Source organism: Porites lutea, chromosome 11, assembly GCF_958299795.1.
Source record: "Porites lutea chromosome 11, jaPorLute2.1, whole genome shotgun sequence".
NCBI lineage: Eukaryota > Metazoa > Cnidaria > Anthozoa > Scleractinia > Poritidae > Porites > Porites lutea.
Genome location: NC_133211.1, coordinates 11,018,775 through 11,046,210, shown reverse-complemented (window position 1 = coordinate 11,046,210; position 27,436 = coordinate 11,018,775). Strand labels below are relative to the sequence as shown.

The following is a 27,436-nucleotide window of genomic DNA, read 5'->3' as shown; positions in this document are numbered from 1 at the left end:
AGGTGTATTCGGCATACGATTGATGACTGCTACAGAGGTTGTGAAAATGTCAATCAGTTCAGGACTACACTCACCCAGACGATCGCATTTCAGCTTTTTACTGGGTTGATATACATAGTCAAGTCTCTCTACAATTCCCAAAACAGTCATTAGTACAACTAGTAACATGGATAATAGAAAGACATTATCCATGTTAGTAACTACATGGCTAAAACCATGTTTACACTACATATTATGTTGTAGGTGGTTCTAAACTGTGCACTGGAAGAAGGATTCGAATACAGTGGAGAATCTCCATATTATCACCAGTGTAGTAACCAAGAACAAGTCTATGGTTTAAAGTTCCTTATAGCAAAGAGGAATCACAAGTTTTTGGAAATACCGTGACTAAAGCTTTGAAAAAAGCCAAAATGGATCTTGGTCGGTTATTGAAATGTTGTAATAATTTTAATCATACATTGTATATTTGTCAAAGGTGCGGCTACTTCTTCAAGCCATAAAAATATTAACATAATTTACCTCAAGCTATTAGTATATAGAGGGTCATACTAGACTAATCGGACAGCTCTGCAATAGGGTAAGGTTTCATGTTACGTCAAGGCGAGCCTGCAGTTCAAGTTTCAAATAGGATAGTCGAAAATTGCATATTTTACCCATAAATAAGAGAGCGGTTTTATCAAGCAAGCTGTAAACACCTATCCGAATTTTCAAGGCGTAACCTTTACCCGGATGTTGCTCGCGCCTGTGGAAATCGAAAAGACAGTTATCACTCCCGGGGTATCTTTTAGCCTTTGTGTTGTTTTTTTTTTCCTACAGCGTGAATCTGCAAAAACTGGACATAAAGTAAATGTTATGATAACGTCTTTTAAAAATCCGGGCTTTAATTTGAGGTTACTTAACACAGTTGAAACCCCTGATAATTTATCGTGTAATAATCAGTAATAAGAAGTTATACTGATCCCAACCTTATAAGCCCGAGAAATATAAATGTCTAAACACTTTTCGAAATCTGAGAGGCCATTGCATAGAAAGGGTTTATTTAGCCTTAAAAATATCATGCATAACAACATTATTACAAACCCTCGATCAATCTCGGCTTTCAGTCTTTCTTTATTTCAAACTAGTATAGGCATTTACACAAGTGTACGTAAGTAGGAGAACAAAGTAGCTGATAAATAATCATTAAACTAAGACATTTTATTTGTGTGCAGTGTCCAAGGTAGCAAGAGCTTTCTTGTTGGAAACCGTTATATTCAGATAATCGGCAGGAGCAAAGAGAGGAAATAAAATATCAAATAATATCAGTGATAGAACATATAAGCAAGGTTAAGATCAGACTTGATTGATTAGAAGATAGGACTTCCATTTTTTCTTAAACTCGCTTATGATATGGCAGATCATAATAGATCATCATAACGTTTCTGCAATTAAGGAATAAAGACGGAGCTTTGTTTCCAGTTATTACCAGCATTGCCAAATGCAGTGTCAAGCAGTGGTTCAGCACATTCACTATTGAAGGCTTCGGTTATCGATACAAAGAAATAGAACTCAACATCAAGCGTACATTTTCTGCAACAACTTTTTCCATCAATCAACCTCATTTTATTAATCATCTAATGAGGCTTTATCATAGCCGCCATCTTTGGCAGTTAGAGAAATTGTGCAGTGCAACCTTAACCTTTCAATATTTGTCTTCACGTGCGCACGCAGGCTGTTACTATACGCCTCTGGTGAATCAGGCGATTGAAAAAAAATGACTGTTCTGTTCGTCGCCTTTATCATTTATTTTCAGGGAGAATTTCGCCTAAAATGTCGCAAGCACATGACAAGACCAGCCTACTAGATGAAAGCGAACAGGGACATTATGGGGCTACAAAGGAAGAGACAAAGCAAAGCAAAGGCCAGAGAGGTTGGTACGATGTATTTTATAACTAGTGAAACAAATAATGACGTCGTCATTTCGCGGGGAAATCAGTAGTGGCGTCGCGAAATGTCAGAAGTTCTCTGTTCACCATAGCCAGAAATGCCATACAAGACGAATGCATGCCAAAACAGCCACGGGCATGCGGGTAAAATTTGGCTGCTAGGTATGAAGGAGATATGGGGAAACAAAAAATATTGCAAATCTTGTGGCATTACCGCTAGAATTGGCTAGAAACTCGACGTTTCCTATCATCAAAATAGATAGAGTCAAGCTTTGAACGATTTTTGGGTCTAATTTAAAAAATTTCCTGTTCAAACAAGCATTTTGTTAGTTGCCTGTTATAGACCCCAGAACAAGATTTTATATTTATTATATTATTATGATTATGATTATGATTATTATTTAAATACACATAGATAATTACGTGTGCACCTAATACTAGTACCATTTAAATTAGTACCATTTTTGTAAACGCGTTGAGGCTTATGCGAAATTCGTAATGAGAACTGCTATTATTATTATAATATAATAATTATAATTGTGTCAATAACAAAATGCTTAAATCTGATTGGTTCTTAACAGCCCATATTTATAGCTTAATTTTGCTAATTGTAACTTCAAAACTGTCCGATTTAACATGTCCGATTACCAGGGGCTAGTAAGGAGCTACTAGCCACCGACACTGAGGTGAATAATTGTTATAGTATATACTAAAACAGTGAGATAATTGTGCACAAAAATGATGATTTTTACTTTATCTACTGTTGCCAACGATTACAATTTTGGCGCTCGAAGACCGAACGGCCGCGGTCGTCGCTTTTTCTTGGCGACAAATAAAACTTTTGAAGGCGTTTGTTTAGCTCTTGCGGGGACGTTTCTTCAAAAGGAGTTGTGAATTCTTTTTATATTTAAAATCATTCGTCACCTTCTTCATGTATTTTGGGCATAGCTTTCTTGATTAGTTGTGAAATTTCTTAGTTTGTTACGGCAGCAAACCGGGAAGGCATTTTGCTCGCAACTTACGCGAGTTTGGCGTCGCTGGCTCGGAGGAAGTGGAGGTGAATCAGTGAATAATGCAGGATATTCACTGATTGAGTAGCAAATCAGAGCGCGCGAAAAACACTATCCACTGTTTTAGTATATACTAAATAGATTTAGCCAGTGCTTACCGAATATTTTGTTTCTTGTGTTCATGTTCACTTTAATTATCTTTTCACTACCGCTCATTTTCACCTGGCTGCTAGCGTTTCTCATTTTCTCACCGCCGCTATGAAATATTCATGTTTTTCTTCCAACGAAATTTGTACTCCCTAGCTCTTTCTCTGTTATCCACGTGAGTGTTAATATCAAAAAAAAGTCGAAAAAGACAGACTTTGTTGTTTTTTTTCTCTCTCTAAAAGTCCTGGCGGTTATGCGATTTTCTTCCGTTGCATTTGGATTGCCATACCTGTTGATTGAGTTATTTTATATTGGTGTGCCTGTGGTGCGGACGGACGGCCAGTCGCTCGTGCGGTGTACGGTCACGTGGTTACCAAATTTTCTAGGATGGGTAGATTTACTTAGCTATGGGGCTCCGCACGCGCGGGCAAGGAGCTACGCTATTATCATTACTTATTATTATTATTATTATTATTATTAATCAACCCCCTACCCTTTTAACTACTGTAAATGCACAGTCGTTCAAAATATGAGCGAACCACTAGACCACTTACCGCCTGTTAACAATTTAAGAAAGATTTCCTCACCATTTCATATATTAGAGACCTTTAGCATCAGGTAAACCGCAAACCGCAGACCGCAAACCGCAGTTACGCGTTTGCAGTTTCGCGTTGCCGAGATTTCAAACTTTAGCAAGACGTTCAGTTCAGTTCAGTTCAGTTCATTTTTATTTAGCCAAAATACAATGCAATACAAGAATACATATTGAAATTGTAAGGTTGCAAGGGAGCCCAGAAGAAACCAGAGGGCTTTATGAAGCCCGGGCTCCCCAGTCTAAAAGAGATAAGCAAAATAAAATGATATTCGCGGAGTGATACGTTAAAAATAGGAACCAAACAGAGACTGAGTTAAGTTATGAATTCAGAAACAAGATAGAAAAAAAAATTTAACTCTGGATTGGAACAGAATACTTTGCTTTGTTGGTACGGCAGAAAGGAATATAAAACTGATTTGAACTACGCGTTCATTGTTTAGGGCCGCCATGTTGTTTTCATCAAGTCGAAGTGCATCACTTTAATCGCCCAAAACTCAGCAATAATTCATTGATTCGAGATCAAAAATCCAACAAACACATCGCAAACGGATACAAAAAGCTAGTTCATACCTTTAAACGCGAGGCTGTACAATTTTTGGTGGCAAAAAACCTTGCCGTAAATCACTTACCGCTGGAAGCCCTTCCTGCGGTTCAAACGTGAACTGCAAACTGCAAACGTGACCGCAAGGCCGTGGTCACGTGACATTTTGCGGTTTGCGGTTTGCCGTTTCCCACGAAAAACCTGATGCTAAAGGTCCCTATTGTGAAACCCTTACCCTTTTATATACCTGAAGCCTGAAAGAGGTACCCCTTAGGGTGGAGCTTCCTGCCAAGACCACTGCGGAAAGTTCCTCCCCAGTCTCTGCTCATCAAGGAAATTCCTTTCAACCTTAGAGATTTCATTTACTAAATACATCATTAAAATGAGCTAGAGATTACTTAGAGGCAACAAATTAGTGTATACTTAGAAGTTGCTTTTACCTTGTAAATATTAAATCCCCATCATATTGAATACCGAAATTTACGTGACCGAATGGTTTAACCGTTGACTGTATACGATTTCTGGTTATGATGCTAACAGATACTTACGAATCGTTCCCTTTCCTGCAAACGGTTCATCCTAGTGGGTAATGAAAGGGTTCTTAACTTCTCTTTTATCTGATTGTTTTTGTTTTGTTTTGTTTGTTCATCGCATATTGCTAGCTAGCTTGACCGTCTTCCGGACATTCGAGCATCACGTCACTTGATTCCAAATTCGCACCATGATTGGAAAATTGATATTTTTGGTTCCTGGATCAAAACATTTCAAAACGTGGAAATGGTCTAATTACTACTCTCTCTCTGATGTTTTTTATACCTTTAGTAACTGAACAATTTCGAAAGCGTGCCAATGATTATTTTCTAGACTGACAAGTGAAACTGAATACGATATTTTTTAAAAAGACAAAACTGATAGGTCACAGAAACTTGTAAACAGAAGGTATTAAACATTTTTTTACATGTAATATTTCAGAAATATCAAAAGGTGGTACTGGTTTGGCATTTTCTGGTGGTGGCATCAGGTCAGCAGCGTTTTGTTCCGGAGTCCTGAGCAGACTACTAGAGAACAAAGTAGAAGTGGATTATTTGAGTTGCGTGTCAGGGGGTGGTTACACTGGCACAGCTTACCTGGACTGGAAATATCACGAAGAAGATAAAAAAGAAAGTGAAAGGAGACAAGGAAAAGGCGAGGGAGGCTGGCATAAGAACTTCTATAAACACATGAGACAAAGATCGGGATACATTTGTGACTGGACTGGCATAATTTCTGGTTGCTGGGACACAGTTATCTTTGTCGTTTTCTGCATAGTGACTTTTATTTTGCCAGCAATTTCATGGGGATTTTATGCATTTCCAGTGGCGGTAATCATTGATCTCATCTTTGGAAAATTAATGCGATACTCGGAAGACTGCGATGCTGCTTTAGCAAGGAAACGAGAAGTGGATGGGACTGTAGCAACTGAACAGGCTCCCACTACACGTTGTGAAAGCGAAAGTAGCAAACGCGGTATCACTTGGCTGTTTCTTGGTCTGTTCCTTGCTTTCATTGTCTTGTATTTTATCACTTCAAAAAAGCTTAAAAGGTGTCGACCTTGTCTTAAAAGCGTTATGCTGCTGATTGAATACGCTATTGCATGTATGCTTATATTCACGTTTATCCCGTACACAATTTATGACTTTTTTGTGAAGATCGATTTGGTGGCAAAGATTTTCGTTGGATTCGCTGCTTTTGGTTTATGGCTGTTTTTTCCTTTTCTGAGAAAAAAGACATCTTACGCCTTTATAGCCTTTGTTTATTCGTTTGTCATATATTGGAAGGTGTTTAGGATTGACTTGCCAGGTTTCTTTTTAAAACACGAGGATCACGTGTCTCACTGGATGCTATTAAGCTGTGGAATATTCTTGTTGATCTCCTCCTTCATGACAAATTGGAATGAAAAGCTTGTGCATTGCTACTTCAGGTAAGATAATTAGTCCTCCCTGCTAGAGGAAGAATTATAAGAATCTTTTGAGAGGTCGAGTCACGAAAATGTGTACAAAGAGGATCCCTTTAAATGCTTTCACGTAAGAATATTGAGACTCTTCACGCATAAAGAATAAGTTTCTTGACCTTGTCCGAAAATTAAACATAAATACACGGATTGATTCTTCCTATCGAATAACCTGTTTTAGACCCTCAAAAGTATCCCGTTTTCCTTAACATCTCTTTCAAAAGTCAGGATATTGGGCATTACTTCTTATGACCCACCTGCAGTAAGGCAGGAGGTTCACACTTTACAATTTGTCTTCCCTAAAAATTTACGGCCAACTGACACACATTAGGGAACTTAAGAACCACGACGAAGTTCACGACGACGACGTCTGTTGACTGGGAAAGGACTGGAACGAGAACGTCAGTTATGGCGGGAAAAAGGAAACTTAAGATGCAGTCGATCGATAGGTCGACGACGACGACACTGCATGTAAACAAACATGTAGACTGTGATGTTCGTTCGCAACAAAGTTTTTTTCGCAAAGGCGTCTTTTAAGACGATGAAAGATCTTATTTTATAAGCCGTACGTCTACTTTCATTGACGATGAAGAATTTTTAGTGTTGTCAGACCTTTTCGTGTGGAAAAATCTCTGCTTTCCGTACGAAGGTTATTCAACTTTCAACCTGAATGACATGACCGAGTCCGAGTGTCTGTCATAGTTTAGATTTGGAAAAAGAGACATTCCGATGCGATAGCTGTTTTCCATATGAAGTTTATTTCCTCTATATTAAAGACATATGATTTGCCCGACCTAAATACGTACAAATAAATTTGTCACTTACGAGTTCGCTCGCTCGGCCTGCACCGCTCAGTGTTGTCTTCGAAGTAAACACAATTCATCAGTCAAATTTTCAATCAACATCGCTTGTTAGGAGAAAAAAGAAAGGATACCTGGATTTACGAGGTGAAAAAATACAAAGCCCTTGAAAAATCGCTTAAAAACAGGGAGTTATACCTGCCGAAGCTTGTGGATTGCAGGACGACGTGATTCTACTGTGTTTGGCGTCGTCGACGACACCACGACGACGAAATTTGTTAACCGCGCTTGCGCAGTGCACGGTATCTCACTTCCGGTCGTCGTCGACAAAGTCGTCGTCGTGGTTCTTAAGTTTCCTAATGATTTAATTTATGAGCCGATCTCAGACGTGGATTCACATCCGGTTTCCACCATTTTACGAAAATGGGTCAGATTTTTCATAAATAAATATTTTTGCACTAAAAAATTCCCAATTTAAAGTCTGGCCAAAATCCTGTCTGGATGACTCACAAACCCAGGAAAGAAGACTTCAGGAAGCTAAAATATAAAAGAAAAAATCCCAAGCTTGCGCCTTCGACGCTCGTTTAGAAAATCGGTTAGTATTTTCCCTACATCCACGTCTGGAGCTCTTTGCCAAAAGACATTCGCCAAGTATGAATTACAAAAATTGATAGTATAGGTTACAAATCACGTTTAAGTGAAATCTCCGTTCGCGTGTCCCATTTAATTCCAAATCGCTTTCACGTGCATTTGTCATTTGCCTTTCCTGTTTAGCCGTCGTGATTCACGTAACTACATGTTTTCGCTCGTCGCTACTACCGAACAGGAATGCAAGCACAGAAGAGGACAGGGTCTAAACTACCAGGATAGCAACCTGTTGCTGTGGAATTATAACCGTCTACATCGCGCAGAATGGCTATTGTTCTCGGGACATCGTACCGTACATTTGAGCTAGAAGCATAAGTCTGTAATATTACACTGAAGTGAAGCGCGAACTGAATTGCTCTCATTGGTCGAAGTCTGCGCGGTCTTTCCTTTGTAGCCATTACCGTCTTGCAAGGAAACAAAGGCCATGAGAGCTTTTGTTTATTCTTTTGTTTCCAAATATCTCACCTTTAGCAGTGCGTGCTTATGAGCGTGACCACACAAACGTAGAGGTCTTTAAAGGCCTTTAAAAATTTTTTTTCTCACTAACTACGACAAGAACGTAAACAAAAACGATGCGTTTTTTAACTGGGGTCCAATTAAAAACAATCCCCCGTAAACTGCTTTGAGTTTTGCCGAAGAAGTTTGTCGCGCGCGAGCTGTTAGAGCTTGCTTGTGTCGTCACTGTTACGCGCTTAATAAAAGCAAAATAGTTTCGAACTTATATGTTATTAAGTCATTTTCATTGAAACTTTAATAAGACAGTTATGTTTGTTATGCGACCCAAGGCACTAGATAGACTAGACAGTGTTTTTGTAGCCCGAGTATTAGGCATTTTCGTTCCAAATCTTGTTATACTCCTCAACGTTCGCCCATCTCAGTCATGTGAAGACTCTGCCTATACTAATGCCCAATGCTTTTTTTGGACCAATTCGAACGCCGTTTGCGCTAGTCCATTTCCATAGTTTCTCTCAATTCACTTGCAAAGTAATCTTTTACTCATTCTATTCATTTCTCTGGTGAAAAGCATATACTTGGAATGGGTAAATAATTTTAGTCGAGTGGTTTATAGATCTTTTAAAGTTCGCGGCACCAGCTAATGGCTTACTTCACAACCGAGTGGTTTTCAATAGCGTATTGTTATTTTTGACCGCCGTTGCTTTTCCTACAGAAGCGCACCACCGTGACGAGTTCCGTCACGGAAAACTCGTCACGGAACTCCTGCAAAAGAAGCAGGATGCTTTCCAACCCGTCCTCAGTAATGACACCCTACAAACTAAGCTTTTAAAGGACAGGCCAGGTACACCAGCCAAAAGGAGCTTCGCGGCTTCCACAGAAATAGATTAAAAGAAAAAAAGGACATCTGAGTTCACTGTCAGGAACATTTCAGCGAACTTTCGAACCAGCCATAAACAGCTGCTCCAAGTTTAATCTTTCACTTACTACAAATGAGCTGCTCTGTACCCTTGAAATCCCGGCCCCACATATTGAGAAAGTTCAATCCGCGCTCAATCGCTTGGCTGACAACAAAGCTCAGGCACTGAATACATTTCACATGAAGTATTGTTATTTTTGACCGCCGTTGCTTTTCCTACAGAAGCGCACCACCGTGACGAGTTCCGTCACGGAAAACTCGTCACGGAACTCCTGCAAAAGAAGCAGGATGCTTTCCAACCCGTCCTCAGTAATGACACCCTGCAAACTAAGCTTTTAAAGGACAGGCCAGGTACACCAACCAAAAGGAGCTTCGCGGCTTCCACAGAAATAGATTAAAAGAAAAAAAGGACATCTGAGTTCACTGTCAGGAACATTTCAGCGAACTTTCGAACCAGCCATAAACAGCTGCTCCAAGTTTAATCTTTCACTTACTACAAATGAGCTGCTCTGTACCCTTGAAATCCCGGCCCCACATATTGAGAAAGTTCAATCCGCGCTCAATCGCTTGGCTGACAACAAAGCTCAGGCACTGAATACATTTCACATGAAGTTGTCGAAGCAGGGGAACAACTTTTCCGCAGCGAGCTCCATAATCCCCTCCTTTCCATTTGGGAGGAGACTGAACGTGCTCTACAGGATCTGAAAAGAAGGGCCCCATTATCACCTTCCGTTAAGAAACAGTCTCGTTTCACCTGTGGTAATTACCGCGTTATTACATTACTCTCGGTCATGGACAAAACATGTAAAACACCTGCCCGAAGCGCAGTGCAGATATGGGAGTGCACGGTCTACAAGCGATATGATGTTTCCATGTGCTCTTAGTGAGGAGCCGGTGTAGGGAACAACAAGAGGCACTACACATTGTAGACCTGGTCAAGGCGTTCGATATAGTTAGCAGGTCATCTGGTAATTTTTTCAGAAGATAGAACCCCCCCCTTCCCCCCCCTAGAGAAGTCAATATCATCAAGGTACCGGTACTGTTTGGTGGAGAAACTATACAGTGTTTCGAAGCCTGTACCAAAGACGCTCTCTAGCCCCAGCCCTGTTTATCCTCTTTTTTCTCTTTTTCGTCTTTCGCAACCCATACCGTAGTTTGGAGTGGGAAAAAACACAAGCTCAGATCCGAAATCAACGTCTTGCTACAAGCTTGACGACTTCCTCCATACCTATGATGCCGCTTTGATAACTACGACCCCTGAATATCAACAGAAAGGAAAGGAAAGGAAAGGAAACATTAGAAAGTCTAAGACAAATGTAATGCATGTCCAGTGCGACGATTTTCCCCCATTGCGATTGATGACCATGAACTGAGGTATGCACACACGTTTACGTATGTTGGCGGTAACATGTCAGATGTCGATGATGCAACTCTTGACTCTGAGATCCAATAGCGAATGTTTCGTGCTGCGGCAGCTCTTAGCGCTCAGTGTGTCCCGGGGGCTGGAACAGCAGAGGCCTCACTTTGGCAACTAAGCTGACCGTATATAAGGCTATAGTTCTTCCATCCCTTCTATACGGGTCTTAAACGTGGCCAATTTTAGCCCACCACATTCGCCGCCTGAAATTGCCTCCCCAGAGATAGCTCAGGCAGAAATTAAAATGAGCAACAAACGGTGACTGCGCGTGACACCAACGATTATCAAAGTCCTATATCGCGTTGACTCCACCACAATTGAGTCATGCTTTTCGGCATCAATGGAAGGTATCTTCCGTCGAGGAAAATTTTATTCTATTCTTGTTTTGTTTTCGAGGCAGTAGTTCTACTATTTCGTCTTTGCATAACTTTTACTCTTTTCCGGCTCTCACTGCCAAAACAGCGGAACCACGACACCCCTTGTTTGCGCATCCTTTCTTCTGTCGATATCAGTACGATTGACGTCAATCGTATTGATATCAGCCAAAAAACTTTCAAATTTGGTAACACGCTGGTTATGAAGAATTAGCAGGGAGGTAAAACGCCAATCAAAAACGGTGATATCCCCGCAATGAATCAATTGATGTCACCCCTAGTTAGATTTTCATCGTATCTGTAGAAGCAGCGCTTAATACTGATAGTTCTTTCGTTCACCTGTTGATACGTATCATCTAAAAATTATGAAGGACGTTTTATATTAGTCATGACTTGATACCGCATCTAAATGATAAAAGCTATCAGATGAAATATATTTAGCAACGTCTAAAAGCGGATTAGGACGCTAACAAATGTAATTGAAAATAAACATTAGAAAACAAGAAGAAGATCACAGAAAATACCTCTTATAGCAAAAGATTGAGAGTTTCATCATAGTCTCATTTCACCTTTGGCCTTAGTAGCTCTGGGTATACTTTTGACGTTTCACATTGCTTGTCGAAATGGTGGTGCAGACCCAACGACGCAAGGTCACGGCTAAAAAGTACTTTGATTTTACAGGTGGAGGTTACAGAAAGCATTTTATCACAAGAACAGCACCAGACTATACGGATGTTTAGGCATTTGTCCTTCATGGTTATGCTGCTTATGCAACTCGAAAAATGAGACGAGGCCTCTGACCCTAGCAGATCTGAAAGACATGAAGCCCGAGTATATATCCAACATTGTTGTGAACCGGTGGAAAAACGATGAGAAAGACAAAAAACACTATGCACTGTTAACTGTGTCACCCTCGGGTATAGAGCGTTTTGACCAGTGTGGAAAAAGACAGTTCCAAGGCAAACTGGAACCAAAAGATATCATGTTATCAGAAGCCATGGCGGCATCTGCAGCAGCACTTTCCAGACACATGGGAAAATATGAAGATTCCACTGAAGGACTGATCCGTCTTCAAACAATTCTTGGACTTGATATGGGCGCCACAAAGATAAGTGATGCACGGCATCGAGAACAATGCTGCACATTTCAAAAGGTAACACTGTGACTAACACCTTTTCGCCATACATTTCTCTTGAAAAAAAAAAAAGAGAACCCTTATGGACAGGGTCCGGCGGGCATTTGTCGTTTTCGCCATGAGTTCACTTCGTCCTGTTGATCCCTCATGGCGCTCTCTCATTATCACACGACTCTTATACATTAGCATGAAACCCGTTGATACGACGTACTACTGGACGTAAGAGCTATGAAAATCTGCTCGTGTTTATGTTAGAGTTACCGATTGCTCACTCAGTGAAACAAGGGACCGAGTGTTCGGGAGGTGGTCATAAAAGGGGAGTTTCATTATCCTAATCACCTTCCTTGAATAGTAATGAATCATCATCGCTGTCTTCGTATCATATACAGGAAGTCATCTTTTTAGCTTCACTATCATTCTTGCTACCGACCTTTTCATATCAACACGTATACTCTCGTAAATACCATCACTATCATCCATTTTTTAATATGATCTTTTTCGAGTCGAGTCTTCCAATATTGAAACCCTTTTTTTAAATTCGTATTTGATGTTCTTCTCTTTTGTCGTTCTTTTCAGGTAGCTGAGTTTATGGCGATGCGCTCTATCCTAGGCCTTTTTCGTGGATTACCCTTGATTTTCCCAACAACTGTTTATTATTTTGATTACAAACATTTTGAATTAACACTTTGGGTGGTCATGATACTTTTCCTGGTAATACACGCATTCCTGGTTGTAATCGGAATACTTGATTTAGACTGTAAAGGAATTGTCACTCAAGATCCTATGAATGGACAGAAAAAACCGTCGGAGAGGTGTGAAGCAACTACCATCCAAATTCCTGATTCAGAAGTGCAAAAACCAGATTGTTATGAAGAGTTCGTCAGGTACGAGTATGCTTTCCAGCAAGAACTGTTACTGTGAAACTCACAAAACCGTGAACACCAAAAATATTTACGGAATGTTATTCTGTTGCGAGAAATAAGCCAATAAGACGGCGAGATAACTAAACAGCAAACAGCGACGGTAATTAGTTTGTGGTTTTGAGGTTTGCTTGCGTATGCTTAACTTTATTGTGATTGGCCAGTACACAATAAACATTCCTGAAAATTTTCAGGTGTTCACGGTTTTATGAGTGACTGTAACTGTTCGGTTTTCTATGGGAGTCTGTAAAACGAGGAAACGGACGGCGGATGGTGGAAAATAATAAATATTAAATAAATAAATAAAAATAAATAAATAAATGTACCAGATAAATATACAAGATAGGTAATAGATAAGACAAAAACATATTTACTTATATAAATATCAGTTGTGACATCTCTGGATTGTTGTAGAGAAGATAGACAGAGTGGGCAGTTATGTAGTTCGCTCGAATGTCACTTCCAAGTCGTGATCTGGAAGAAAAAGATCTGTAGTTTCTGTCATTTTAGTTTGCAAAATTCATTTGCGGTATCAAAGTTCCGTGCCGCGGGTGATGTCGAAGAGAATGGACAAGAGAAGCCACATTGATGTATTATTCGGCCGAGAGGTAAGTTAATTTGTGTAGTATCTTTATTTTATTATACATTGCTGTTTGCCGCAGCCCACTGTTTTAGATCTCTTCCTGGTCAACTGACTCCGATTACAAACAAAACTTTAAAAGGTGGAAGAGCGGGCTCGGCCTCTCGCTTAGATTCAAGCCTTTTTGAAGAGGGGTGAGAGGAGAGAGGGTTTTTTTTCTATTTTTTTTAAAAAGTCTCGGGAGGGGGGGGGGGAGGTAATAGGTGTGTGCCGCTCCAAAGGGTATGCTTTTTGCGCCCTTTTGGTCTATAAACGGGTATAGACTTTGCCTTTTTTGGTCTGGAATCGGGTTTGGTTTTCGAGGAAGCTAATTCCAAACGAATAAGAAAGAAAGAGAAAAGCGAATTCGAAATGGATTTTTTATGTTGGCATTCTAATCTAAGTAATGATGACATAATTTATTAGAGACCAGGTCTGAAAACGGGTGTGAAAAATGACATTTTTTGGTCTGAAATAGGGTCAGGTTTTGGAGAACCCGGCGGCACACCGCCACCAAGAATTCCAAGGAGTATCCCCCGGAAAAAAGACGAAATATAATTATATTTAGTTTAACTTTAAGGGATTGTTTAAGTCTCAGCTTTCAAGGAATGTAAATTTATTTAGTTAATTTTTTTCTTCATTTTTCATTCAATTTTAAAGACCCAAGAGGTACTTGGATCGAGCCACGATGCGAGCTAAAGAGTTCTCCGTGCCTCTCGCGACTGCTCGTGTGCATCACGCTTCGAGTTTGTTACTTCAAACTAACTAGTCAATCTGTGGGACTAATACATCACGCAAAACATGTACAGTTACAGAATTACAGAACCATTAACTTCAATAATTTACATGTTTATCTCTAACTGTGGAAAAAAATCCGGTCTCTTATGGCCAACTTGAACACCTTGTGCGAGCCTTGCTACTCATCTTTATCCTCTTCCCTGAAAATTAACGAGACGGAGTGTTAAAGACTGATGCCTTTTTCCTTACAAACATTGATATATTCGAATGTTTGTTTTACAATATACAACTGAATTTATCACATTCCTTACCTCTTAACCCCCTCCCTCCCCCCAAAAAAAGTTCAGTCGGAGTAGCAAACGCCGACGTACTATAACTGATCAAATTTCCTCAGGATTGGAAAAGATGCTTAGCATTCTTCTTGGGTTTAGAAAGCACGTTCGGTATGTTGCACGCATGCGCGCAAGGAAGCTTAGCCTCGACAGTGAGAGATCGTTTGGAAATAAAAAGAAAAACTACGTCTTAATTTTTGTCTTTTGAAAAACGTCGAAACAAAAATGACTAACCCTCTGTCTGATTTGTTTATTTTACTCTCTGTTCATCCATTGTTGGGTAAGGATGGGGTAGGGTAGGACTCCCATATCAATATGACGGGGATGATCGTCGGAAAATTAGAATTAAGCCCTGTTGAGGAGAACAACCTGGACATAGCTCAGGTCAGGCTCAAGATTTATTCAGTGCCCCTTATAAAGAAGATCACACTCGCTGCAAAGGTATTTTGAAATTTTTATGTAGGTATTTCTTTTCACACACAATTCTAAGCGAAACCTTTGTGGGTAAGAATAATTGGCTATCCGTCCTGAACACCTCAAGCATGGGCGAATTTAGGAGTTAGCCGAGTGCACCGCGGCCAACCCTTTTTCTGTGAAATTTTATATTATTTTTAAAGAATTCTCAGTAAAATAAATAGTATCTATATATGGGCAAGTGTCGCGGCCGCCCCCTTCTGAATTTCCGCCCCTGTTAAGTGAGACTAAATTGAATGAAAAATGAAAGAAAAAAAAAACAACAACAATAATAATAATAATAATAATAATAATAACTAAATAAATGTAAATCCCTTTAAAGCTGAGACCTTAACAATCCCTTAAAGTTAGGCTAGCTATATTTATTTTGCCTTTTTTCAAGTCTCTCCTCTCACTCCTCTTCAAAAAGGCTTGCCGGATATAGGCGAGAGGCCGAGCCCGCTCTTCCACCTTTTAAAGTCAGTTCTGTTTGATGTGTGTTTGTTATCGGAGTCAGTTGACCCGGAAGAGATCTAGATTAAAGTAGTGGAGATAAGTTTAAGAATACAGCAAACATAAAAAAGATTAACTTACCTCCCGGCCAGATAATATATCAGCGTAGCATCTCTAGTGTCTATTCTCTTCGACATTGGCAAATTGAAACGACAGACTATACAGTCTTCTCTTCCCAACCAAAAGTTGGAAGTCACATTCGAGCGAACCACATGGGTGCCCACTCCAGAGATGTCACAACTGGTATTTATATTTTTAATATTTTAAATTCTTATGTTTTTATTTATTTGTCTTGTTTTGTCTATCTTTATATTTATCTTATACATTTATTTATTTATTTATTTACTATTTTCCACCATCCGCCGTCCGCCGTCCGTTTCCTCCTTTTACAGACTCCCGTTTTATTTAGCTGTACTTCACTGTTTCCTACTTAATGGTAAGCACGTTTCTTGAAACATGGGCAGTTCCTAGTATGACCGTTTGCAGTTCGACAAGCTTCGACAAGTGGATCTTATTGGTATTGTTTCGAAGCATATTTTCAAATTAAGACCACTATCATGCTTAATGATTATCATTGTTATTATTACTTCGGCGGAGCGCGAAATAAGGATTCGCGACGCTCAGGAATGTATCAAAGTTGACTTATTTGACAAGACTGGGCACGCAAAGTCTGTAGGTTTTCGGTTTTATTCGGCTATTTGACGAAGTTAGAGCCGAATTAGTTCGAGATATCTCGAGATCACTTCGATTTCTTTGATTTATTCTTTAACTTTTTCGAGGAAGAAAGAATTATTATTTTGGCTTTCCCGGGGTTTGAACCGACTCAACTGTGTGACCCGTCAGTTCAGAGGAGACTATAAGTTGATGGATTAGCCGATTGCCCTACTGCGACGCAAGGTAGGTACTAGTTTCGGGACATACGTGGCCGCGCAGAGACACGAACTTTCTCTTCGAGTGTTGGAAAACATTTCACGAGTGAGCTCGAGCCCTCCTTTCGAACTGTTTTATGATGAATTTGAAGTTATAAAATGCTGCACAAAGACATTTTGTCTTTGTAGAGTGTTACGTAGTAAAACTGCTTTCATGCGTTGCGTGACTTTCTCGAACGTTCTCTGCGTTTTTGGATTATTCATGAATAATGAGTCAGCAGATTTGCATCAGTTACTAAAATCATAAAATATGTCGAAAAGCTACTACTATTAACCTGTTTAGTATTTTCTAGAACCTTATGTCAAACGGTATACCAGTTACAAGCGAGTTCTTTTGACGAACTAAGTTTTTTTCCCACGAGCTGGACTGCTGTGTTAAGTCAAGTGTGACGAAGGTCGATTTTCAAGTTCTGTGTTTACAAGTTGGCGGAAGCCGTAAGATGTGAGAGTTTGTTTTTCTGGTAAAGGATGTTCAGTTTTACTTAAGTTCAAGTCAAGTTTGTGTTGGTGGATGTTGTGTTTTAAGGCTGTGTAAAGGCTGAATAACAAGTCTAACAAAACAAACAGTGAACAAAGAATTCTCTATTTTTCTCAGTCACATCAGGCTTCAAAAACAGCATAGAAGTCTCATGTACTGATTAAAGAGGTATGTAAGGCGTGGGTAAGGAGTCAATTACGTTGAGCATGGAATTGGCTAAAACTCAATGTTACGAGTTCGAATGTTTTGGGGATAATTATTCACTGACTATCAGCACGCAGGGATGTCGGATTAACACAAGGAAGTTTAACACCAAAGGAACATAGGGTGCGTTCCTTTGGGATGATCCTGATCAGGATCAGTGATCCGAGATCACTCTGATCATTGTAGATTAAATGAACCGATGAATCCACTCATGACAAGGATTCATCGGTTCATATGATCTACCATGATCCGAGTGATCTCGGATCACTGATCCTGATCCGAATCTTCCCAAAGGAACGCACCCTATGTTCCTTTGGTATTAAACTTCCTTGTGTTAATCCGACATCCCTGCGTGCTGATAGTCAGTGAATAATTATCCCCAAAACATTCGAACTCGTAACATTGAGTTTTAGCCAATTCCATGCTCAACGTAATTGACTCCTTACCCATGCCTTACATATCTCTTCAATCAGTACATGAGACTGCTATGCTGTTTTTGAAGCCTGATGTGACTGAGAAAAATAGAGAATTCTTTGTTCACTGTTCGTTTTGTTAGACTTGTTATTCACCGCCAGTAACCTCATATTTGACTTACGTCTAAACGTTTAGACCTCAGTAAAATTTAGAAGGATTTGTATGGAGTCATCAGAGCATAACTGGGCTAATATCTCAGAGACAATTTGTCCCGAAATACTAGTTTTTGGCAAGAAGGCCTCTTGGATGTTGCTCTTTTCAGAATATCCTGACAAATCCCCTAATTTCACAAATTAACACCTTACTCTTACCATATTTCATTTCTAACTATTCCTCCGCATTTACAATTAACCAGATCTACAACCACGACTCCGAAGTGTACGCTCCGTAGCGTCTTGTTACTGTTACTATTATCACTTTTGCCCCATAGGGTCTGTTTTCCAAGCTTTTTATATCATGCAACTTTTATCTCACAACAAACCATCCCTCGCTGGCTCTTTTCAGGTGGCTCACTGTGCACGATTCTTTCGTCTACAATGTGAGATTATTATTCTCCAAGGACACCATTGGGCCAATTCCACCAGCAGTCTTGCTACTCAGCGACGGTGGTCATCACGAAAATCTCGCCATTTTGCCTTTGTTACAGAGGAAATTGGAAAGGATTGTTGTTGTCGACGGAGGTTATAAAGAGGAAGAGGAGGACTACGGAGACTCTATTCTAAACGCATTGATGCTCGCTCGTGATGAGCTTAACTGTTCATTTCATGGCGAAGACGGTAAAGATGTTATTACAGACCTGATGCAAATGTTTGTAAAAGGGACACGAAAACCGCGTTATTACAAGTATGCATCTCTCACCTAAACCTTTTTTCATTTTTATGATCGATAGAATAATCGTCCTTCTGTCTTGAAATCAAATTCACATAGTTTTAAGTGTGTTTACAACCGATTTTCAACGTTCTTTTCAATGAAAGAGTTACACGTTTTTCTTTCTACACAATAGTTACAGATAGCGGCAATTATATTGTCCTAACATAACGTCATGCATAAGTAGCCTGCCTAGCAGGCGCTTGGAAGTAGTGGGCACAAAAAAAAAAAACGGACGCGCGAGAAGGACACTCGGGAGGGGAGAGGCTACGTCATAAAGGGAAGTCGAAAGGCAAGAATATGAAAACGTAGCTAGACTCACGTACGTTTTACGATGATATCACACGCCTAGCCTGTTCCAGACGACCTGATTGTGGGGGAGGGCTTAAAGAGATGTCAGCAGGAACAACAGCGAGGGGAACCGGGGCCAAACCTGTCCTCGAATGCGGCAACACGTGACATTTTTGGTTAATAACAATAATTTTGTCTGTTTGATTCTCTCCTTTAACCAAACTTGGTCAGTAAATACGTCCTCCAAGGAGGTCACTCGGAAGTTATAGTATTGTTCCGGGGGCATTTATATTTTCAATTTTGTCATAGCGAGGACCGGCATTTTAGTGCTTTACTCCCCGTTTGAAAACTTTTTCCAAATGGTATGACGTTGTCCCTTACATTAAAAAGAAAAAAAACATTAAACTTGGTTTAGTGACATGATCCGTAGTGACGTTATGATAATTTTGAAAAAGATCAACGACTATTTCGCAAGCTTGGTAAGGAAATGAAAGTGATTAATATGCAAAATTAGCCTTTAGGAGCCTTTTGACAGGTGGTTTGGTACACCATATTACTTATACATTGTTCATCCCTGATAGAAACCTATCAGAGCTCAGTAACATTCTGGAAAAATTTCTCTCGTAATTAAACAGATTTAAAGTTCACTATGGCAAAGAGAATGACAATGATCCGGACCGCGATGGAGAAATCATTCTTCTTGTGCCAAGGGAACCACAGGATAGCGCGACCAAAGACGTGGTCACGGTGGTAGCCAAAGAGGAGGACACGGGGGTAACCAAAGAAGAGGCCTTGAAGTTAACCTTCTGCTGCTGCGAGTGTTGTCATTGCGAATCATGTTTATGTCATTGCTTTCCCAAGTGTTGTGGTGGCGAATTATGTCCACATTGCTTGTCCGAGTGTTGTTGCGGCGCGTTCCCACAACACAGCACGGCCAATCAGTTCTTCACACCCCAGATGTTTGAGGCTTATCAAAAGGAAGGACGCCAGGCCTGCAAAGAGGCTAAAGCTTATGACTTTTTGAAAGCTGTTTGCCCTGCAGATGATGCGCGGGACGCTTCGGCAGAACTAATTTCAATCTAAGGGTAACGCTGGCGCTTCTAAGGATAACGGAATGGAGTTGGTCGCTATCAAGACTGAGTAAAGTCATAAAAGACCCAACACAGGGATGCTACCCATGTATAGAGTAAGGGTACAAGGTAGCAAAAATTTAGTAGTAGTAGAAGCAGCAGTAGTAGTAGTAGTAGCAGCAGCAGCAGTAGTAGTAGCAGCAGCAGCAGCAGCAGCAGTACTAGTAGGCTGATGTTTACTCTTCCGCCTGTCACGTTGGTTAGAATGCCAGCAACATATATGGTAATTAGCCGAGAAGAAAATGAATGTACTGTGTAATAAGAACAATCAGAAAACGGTAAAGGAGAAAAAGTTGTTACCAAAACCCTGTTTACCATATAAAACCTATTAATTAGTATTTTTCACTTTCAGTCTTACCAAAACGAGTCGTATTAGGTTTTGGTTTTGTTACTGTACCTTGTCCGGTTTATACGTTGACGCTCATGAATAACCAGATGTATACTGAGGAGAATTGAAGCTATTAACTATCACAGTACTAAGTGGCCCAATGAGAATTCCAGGTGCTAAGTTTCGGGGGTAGAAGCGGAATCATTTGAATCTTGATATTCATGATTCCTGTCGTTTTTGCCTTAATGATTCATGATTCCTACAAGAATTCAGATTCATCATTCACGAAAACTTCTGATCATCACCTATTGACTTGATGATTTTCTCAGGTGCAACTTAGTCTCGTTTTGTACTCTTTGGTGTTCAAACTTCTCCTTCATTCAGACTTGGCATAATCATTCGTTTTGTCTTGGCATGGAGTTTTTTTGTAACTGAATACTTAACACAAGGTTATTGGAGAAACAAGCGGATTGTCAGCCCTGAATGCACGAATTGCTGATATAGGGGGGTCCGGGAGCATGTTCCCCAGGAAAAATGTTTTGAAAATTGGACTCTTGGAAACGCCATATCCTGCATTCCCTGATCGAACGTAATTCATTCATACGTGTATTATGCTGAGCTTTTCTCAGAGTCTCGTTATTCATGATTCCCAAGTTTTTAAAACAAAGCATATGATTCTTACGTGTTTTGTAACTATGATTCATGATTCCGCTTCCACTCCCGATGCTAAGTTGATATCGCGATTTCAAAAATTGACTAAATGGGGTATTTACTACAACGTGTCGAACAACCCCTTTTAAAAACCGTTTTTAGTTTCTGACTATATAATGAGGTAGCTACATTAGCTAAAAAACTTGGTCAGAGTAGGATCACATAGCCACCCTTAACAACCCGCAGCTTTCTTGACCCGAAAAGGACAGCAAAGGGTCGGCGAGGCCCGTCGTCTCTCCGAGAGGATGTTTATTGCATTCTGATCATCCCACGTTTAAAAGGTCTCACCCCCCAGGAGTCGTCTCCCTGAACTTCCCCTATGCTCATTGGAAATGAATATTTTGTTTATTGTGTAATTAAATTTAATTCTCAGCAAAAAGACTTCTTCTTTAGGATTGTTCTCTTCGTGAGATAGAATCACAAGGATTTTCTTAACTAAAGTTTCGTCTTTCCTTCCGATTTAACTCAATTAATACCGTTATTTTAGACCATCGTTACGAACACGTCTGTAGGGTGTTTCTAAAATGTGTTGAGCCCAGGCACTTGTGACTCTATGACTTTCCTCAGGGTACCCATACAAACATTAAAGCCGCTGGTGGAGGAATTAGGCCTCAGAAAACCTTAAACCACTAGATGGAATAACGAATTAGTTCTTGAGATTGGATTTTTTTTTATGTATACCATTCAAGTATTGAACACGAGCTGTTTTCATATTCTTTAGCTTAACGTAGCCTGTTCCAGGTTCTCAGATAGTAGGGATAACGAGTAAGTATTTCCGTGTTCACCCTTTCTCAATTTCGCAGACCCGACTATCTCGGAGCCTGGAACAGGCTAAGCTGAAACGTCGAGAAAAGGACCCGTGAAAACTACCATTGGCAGACTCTTCTTGTTTGCACCAAATCAAACAGGGTTCATAAAACTTTAAAAACCTCTTCTGTTGGAGTTGGAAGGGTTTGCATTGGGATTTCAATCCCTTTTTTTTACAGTAAGAGTCATGTTTTAGCATCTCTTGGTTTAAGATATCTTTTAGTCGAAAGAAGACTAAGAAGTTTAGCCTTTTTAATATATTCAAAATCCTGTAAAATTTTGACGCGATTTACTCTTTGTGACTTGACGTCTTGTTGAAATGACTTTTTATAGAGGCTGGATTTACACTGAGCCATTTGAGAGAGTCAGTTTTCTTTCCTTCTCCAAACAAAGAAAGCAGGGGCATAACAGGCTCTTACTAATCCAGCCTATAGGTATCATGGTGACTTTTTAATTTAACCACCCTTGTTGTTAGTTTTGCCAGCCTTTTACTAAAATACAGAATCACGTAGTTGTGTTTCTGCGTAAACCTTGAAAGAGCTACAGTTCTTGTAATTAAAAGGCAAATCTTCTATATACCTCTAAAAATAGTAATAGATGAATAGTAATTACAGTATTAAAGTATGAAAGGGATTGAAAGAATGAAGAAGGTAAAAAAAGGGATAGTGTATTAAACGGATTGTTTTCCATTAAAGTACTTAGTTATAACAGAAACATTTTTGTTTTCCTGGCTCAAGAGATTTTTTACATATAATTACACGATAATAATATACGGATAAAACTACTAATTACTAACAACAGCTCCCCCAAAATCAAACAAGACATATATCACCTATTCATATCAAATATGGTTATTTAAAAATTCACACTAAACACTAGTGATAGCTTATTTACATCCGTACAAATCATTCAATTTGCAATCTAGCGGGAACAAAGAAGCGATATCGTCCTTTCTCAAAATACAAAATTACCAAAGTACCCCTCATTTCAAATACTGAATTCAATATTGCAAATGGCAGCAATGATATTTCCGTGTGTTCATCGCTGCAATAAACTATCACGTGTTTGATTGTCATGAAAGAGGCGCGTGCACGCTATGATGAGGTGAGGTTAGCGATTGCAGTTGTCACATTGTGACATACAAGCGTGACATTAGAGCTGGTGCCAGAGCCTCCTCCTGCTTTTCCAGCATTTCCAGCCCAGTCTGGAAAAGTTTTTAAGTTGAACATAGGGACCACATAGGTACTGACACAAATTATCAGCACCGTCACGGCTAGGAGATTCATTACAATACCAGCTTTTGCCTGACGAAAGAAAAGAGTCGTATTTGAATCATTTCTCAGTTGACTTTGCGACTGGGCCAGTTTTCATTAGAGTGTATTTTAATTTTACCTTTGCTTTAGTGAGATTTTTTATTAACCTGGCCAATAACAGCAAGCATAGACAATTCATATGCAATGAACCAATCAAATGGCTAGGAGGTGCTAAGGGTAGGAAAATGCGACGTGCATACAAGTTATGATTTGCTTTGGCTGGATTTCTGATTGGTTAACACCATGGTGTGATTCTTCTAGCAGCCAGTCACAAAACATTCCAATGCAAAAGCAAAGGAGCCATGATAGTAACTAGGAATTCAATAAACTAATGACAAAGACAGTGAAGCAAACACCGTCATAAAGTTCCAAAGAATGGGACCTTTATGAAAGACCATCCCAAGAACCATTGGCTTTATTTTGGTCGGCACTGTAATGGATTAAGGCGACACCAAATTTTAATGAGTAGTCAATAGAAAACCTCTTTGATTGCAATCTATGTTACATACCATGTCCTTGACTTTGAGGTGTCCATCAGCAAATACAATTGCATTTGTGGAGTAGCGACGCGCAACATGAAAGTGAATGAACAAGAGATGGCAGCAGGAAGCATGAGGTACCAAGGATGGACATTGATTTCCTCTCCCTGAATAAAAGATACATAAAAAATCAGTGTTTCTGTTTCTGCATTTTCAGGACAAACCTTATAAAACAAGTGACACACTCAGGCACCAACCCAACCTCATCCCCAGGGCACTTTTCCCTGGCTTTGGACCCCACCTCCAAAGCCAGGGAAAAGCACCCTGGGAACCAGGTTGGCACCAAGCCACGGAGCCTACTGACTGAGCGGTTAGTAGCTTTGGCACATAGCCATAACACTGGGGTAGTGTCAGCCCACCCTCTGCTCATTAGAATGGCATAGCAGTCAGACCCAAAGTCAGGTGCCTTTAATTGCCGAGGCGAGTTAAAAGCACCCCATTAGACGCAGACTCCACATAACATTTCTTATGCGTACAGCTCTCCTCAGTGGACAATTCTGCTGGTCGCACAGAGGCCCGCTTAGGGGAGGTTCTATCTCACCACTGAGCATACATCTAGAACCCCTCTATCAAAAATCCCTGCACCGGTCCCTGTCAAAGTCTCCTAATAAAGCATCCACTTCATTTATCATTACAAAAAGACAAATGGATAACAAATACTTGCGAAGAGCTTGAAGATTGTAAAAAAACTCAGCCCTTCATCAGGTTGTTGAAAATCAAAAAATACCCTTGATATTAATAACATTTTATTTCTTCCATGGCCATCTAATTTCACACACCCGCGGTAGCAGTGGACACTTAGAAAAAATTACAACAGTAAACAATGGAAATTTTACAAAGAAATGTGGGATAAGTAAAATAATTTGCAATACAGCATGTCGTGTGATATACCTAAACACTAGGACGCGATTGAAACTGAAAGGTTGACTTATTTAGATCTTAGTTTTGACAAATTTAAACTCCTATCTTCAATTAATCTCGAGCTTCCCAGAATGGAAATAAAAATACGAAAAAATTACCTGTTTCTTGCATATGATTATATTGCAAATGGAGCACTGCCGCCTTGACTAACCTCTTCTTTTTAGTAATTAATGACAATTCCGCTGGGAAACTCCCTTACCTTCCGTTTAAAACTTCAAGTACAAAGTCTTATCTTTCTCTCGTAGTTTTTTTGTCCACTGAAAAAGTATATTCTTCCTTCCCACGTTTAAACAATTTGGAGTTCATTCTATCGGTAAATACGCTTCTACTACATGGCTTAAATCCAAGACCTTCGCTCTACAGTATCTTGGCCAAAAATCATCTCAATTGTCTCCAAAACCTCTTGCTCGAAAGCTTGTTTCTTTGAGTTTTCGGCGCCATTATTGTTTGTGGCAATATTTTTGATCAGCGGCTTTTATTTGACAATAGACAACTATGTATTTGACCACTCGAACTTTCCGAACATTATGAGCCCAGGAATCACAGTAAAAACCAGCGGTTAAAACCATTGCGAAACAATCGGAATGTAAGTAGCGCGAAGTTTGACGTGCGAGATTTCTGGACATGCGAGTATAACAGTTTGTCTCCTTTTCGCAATTTCATTTCCATTTGACGAATATTTTTGTCGAGTTCAGAGTAAGAAGAAGTCACAAATAAGCTAAAAGACAAACTCACAAGTAGCCTGAGTATCAGGCGTTTCTGGGGAAAAGGGGAAAGATGGAAGCGAAAAAAGGAGGGCTAACTCACAAGCGATGCCAGTATTGGAAGAAAGATGGTGGCTGTAGCTGTGTTGGAGGTGACCTCAGTGAATGTAGTAATCATTACACAGACGATAATGACGATTGCATAGCTCGGTATGGCACCAAGATAGGCTAATTGGGTTCCAGTCCACTTGGATAAGCCAGACACCTCATGTCAGATAATCACGAGGTAAAAGTACAAACAATTGAGAAACTTAACAGCGTCAAGAAAAATGTTTCTTTTCAGTTGCAAGCCTGCACTTGCAGGCATTTGAAAAAAACTGGGGAAAGGGGCAATATAGACAACATAGGACGCACGGGAACCTAGTTCGTTGTTCCTTAGTCTGTACGGCTTTATGTCCCCTCCCCCCACAGCTAAAAATTGCTCGAAAAGAACAAAGTTCCTTGAAATACGAGAAGTTCTCAAAAAGTTGCCGAGCAGCTTGTGGAAAGCCCTACTTTTGACCAATAGGATGAGCCTGCGAAAGACAAGTTTAAACAAATCATATATTAGAACAGTTGCACGTCTACCTACAATTGCGCTCTTTACGGGTCGAAGTGGTGTGAATAACTCAGCTGAGAAAAGGTTTTGGATTTGACTTCTGTAAAAAGCCAAATAAGGTGGGTACTTACGGAAAAAAGATCAGTTCCATATGTTGATACTCTGATTATTTAAGTTCCGTTGATATAGAACCGATTCAAAGATATAGGAGCAGTGAATTCGATCTCCTTTTAGGTAAATTAACTTTAAATGTTGGCGGAAGATGGGGTTGTAGATTGATCCTCACCGGTGCGGAAATGGCTAGCATTAACAAGCAAGGACTAAGCTTCTTTTGGAAGAAGATGGGCATTAATAGCTCTTCCGTATTTTGTGTCCTCGATTTTAAAACCATTTGCTTCCTGATGCATTATTATCAGCCAGTTTTCTAGTCTGCTGGGGAAGCAGACACCCCCAGCATGTTCTCGCCTCCATTACGGAAAAGTATGAATTTCTGAGTCTTTTAACGCACTCAAACTTACGCAGCCTTTGCTCACTTTCATTTGCACGCAGGTTAAGTAAGTGCAAAAGTAACCGATTCTGAGTGGTGAGAGGATTGCTTTCTTTTACAGCCAGTTGGATTCATTTAAGTGTTAATTTAAGGCATTATTTTGTTATTATAAATCTCGCTTGATATCCCGCTTGCTCGAAATTTATTCAGCCTTTATTTTTTTTGTACAGCAACTGGGAAGTGTATCAAAGTGTCGAAACCACAATTTTTGGAAAGCTGTAATTTCACATAAACATGCATTTCTTCGTGAAAAATGGCCGTCTTTATTATAAGTAAACCCGGAAGTAACAGGCGTGGCTGTATGCTAGACATTCGGCTCAAACATATTTTTAATTGCTTGTAGCTTTTGTTGCGCAGTATTGCCTTAACTTGTACTCGAATGGAACACGGAAATTCTCACTATTGTAGGAAATCATTAAAAACTTTTCAATGCATGGCTGCAAGCTTGAAACTAATCGTCTCAATCATTCTCAGATTCGAAAAGTGGAAAACTGACGCTTCGTTATTGTCTATAGCGTTTGCCATGCAGTTTGCCTTATCCGGTAGCGAAGATTTCCCATCTGGTGAAGAAAAAGACAGACAGTTTCCTTTTTCATCAACTGGATGAGTATAAGGTCAAAGGAAGAAGTGGAGTGTGGTGGAGGGTGAAGAAAATCTCCCCTCCCCAACAACTTTTTTAACCTTCACCCCCTTGCACGGGCCCCCATGGTCGCTTTTTAGTCGCTATGTGTCATCAATATAGGTTGGGTCAGCGAATCCTTAAGGGTGCGGCGAGTTATGAATTCTGAGCCCTGCTATCGATTTCCCTACTTCACGATCCAGAGGTCGCATAACGATCGGTCGAAAATTAGAGTCTTCTGTCTAGGAAAGTTTAACCTGAGTATCAGGCCTTCCTAAGGGGCTAGGGGAGAGGAGATTTTAGATGGGGAAAATATTGTTACTGTAAATAAAATTAAAGCGAGGTAGCCATGTATTGAGAATAGCCAACAGCACCAAGGCTTTATCTTGACTTTGCTTGTGCCGGTTTACGATAGGGTACGTGATTGGAATTCGTTCGCAGTTCCTC

At 40.0% G+C, this 27,436-nt stretch overlaps 2 protein-coding genes across 3 annotated transcripts; one reads left to right on the top strand and one right to left on the bottom strand.

Annotated features, from left to right (window-relative positions):
* Positions 1-1,809: 1,809 nt before the first annotated feature.
* LOC140953205 (uncharacterized) lies at positions 1,810-19,855 on the top strand. Its single transcript, XM_073402705.1, has 7 exons — positions 1,810-1,909; positions 5,155-6,178; positions 11,501-11,972; positions 12,531-12,838; positions 13,413-13,482; positions 18,045-18,457; positions 19,408-19,855. Exons 1-7 carry the CDS (start codon positions 1,810-1,812, stop codon positions 19,853-19,855), a joined length of 2,835 nt encoding a protein of 944 aa, XP_073258806.1.
* A 1,331-nt stretch (positions 19,856-21,186) lies between these two features.
* LOC140951949 (solute carrier family 13 member 1-like) lies at positions 21,187-25,006 on the bottom strand. 2 transcript variants are annotated; one of them, XR_012167324.1, is made up of 3 exons: positions 24,721-25,002; positions 23,571-23,707; positions 21,187-23,052 (listed from the first exon to the last, which is right to left on the bottom strand). XR_012167324.1 is itself a non-coding variant. In XM_073401332.1 (3 exons), the coding sequence occupies exons 1-3, from the start codon at positions 24,630-24,632 to the stop codon at positions 22,843-22,845; spliced, it is 360 nt and encodes a 119-aa protein (XP_073257433.1). In that variant the 5' UTR covers positions 24,633-25,006; the 3' UTR covers positions 21,187-22,842. The 2 variants fall into 2 exon arrangements, 1 of the variants encoding a protein (XP_073257433.1); XM_073401332.1 differs by having other exon boundaries at positions 24,620-25,006.
* Between the last annotated feature and the right edge of the window lie 2,430 nt (positions 25,007-27,436).

What these genes read in the sequence shown, in the direction of transcription:
- LOC140953205 (XM_073402705.1), top strand. Translation starts at nt 1,810, where the DNA reads ATGTCGCAAGCACATGACAAGACCAGCCTACTAGATGAAAGCGAACAG. An exon ending in ATGTATTATTCGGCCGAGAG is followed by an intron (nt 13,483 to 18,044) that starts GTAAGTTAATTT and finishes TTTGCCCCATAG; the next exon opens with GGTCTGTTTTCCAAGCTTTT. An exon ending in CGAAAACCGCGTTATTACAA is followed by an intron (nt 18,458 to 19,407) that starts GTATGCATCTCT and finishes GTAATTAAACAG; the next exon opens with ATTTAAAGTTCACTATGGCA.
- LOC140951949 (XM_073401332.1), bottom strand. An exon ending in ACCTCAAAGTCAAGGACATG is followed by an intron (nt 23,053 to 23,570) that starts GTATGTAACATA and finishes TTCTTTCGTCAG; the next exon opens with GCAAAAGCTGGTATTGTAAT.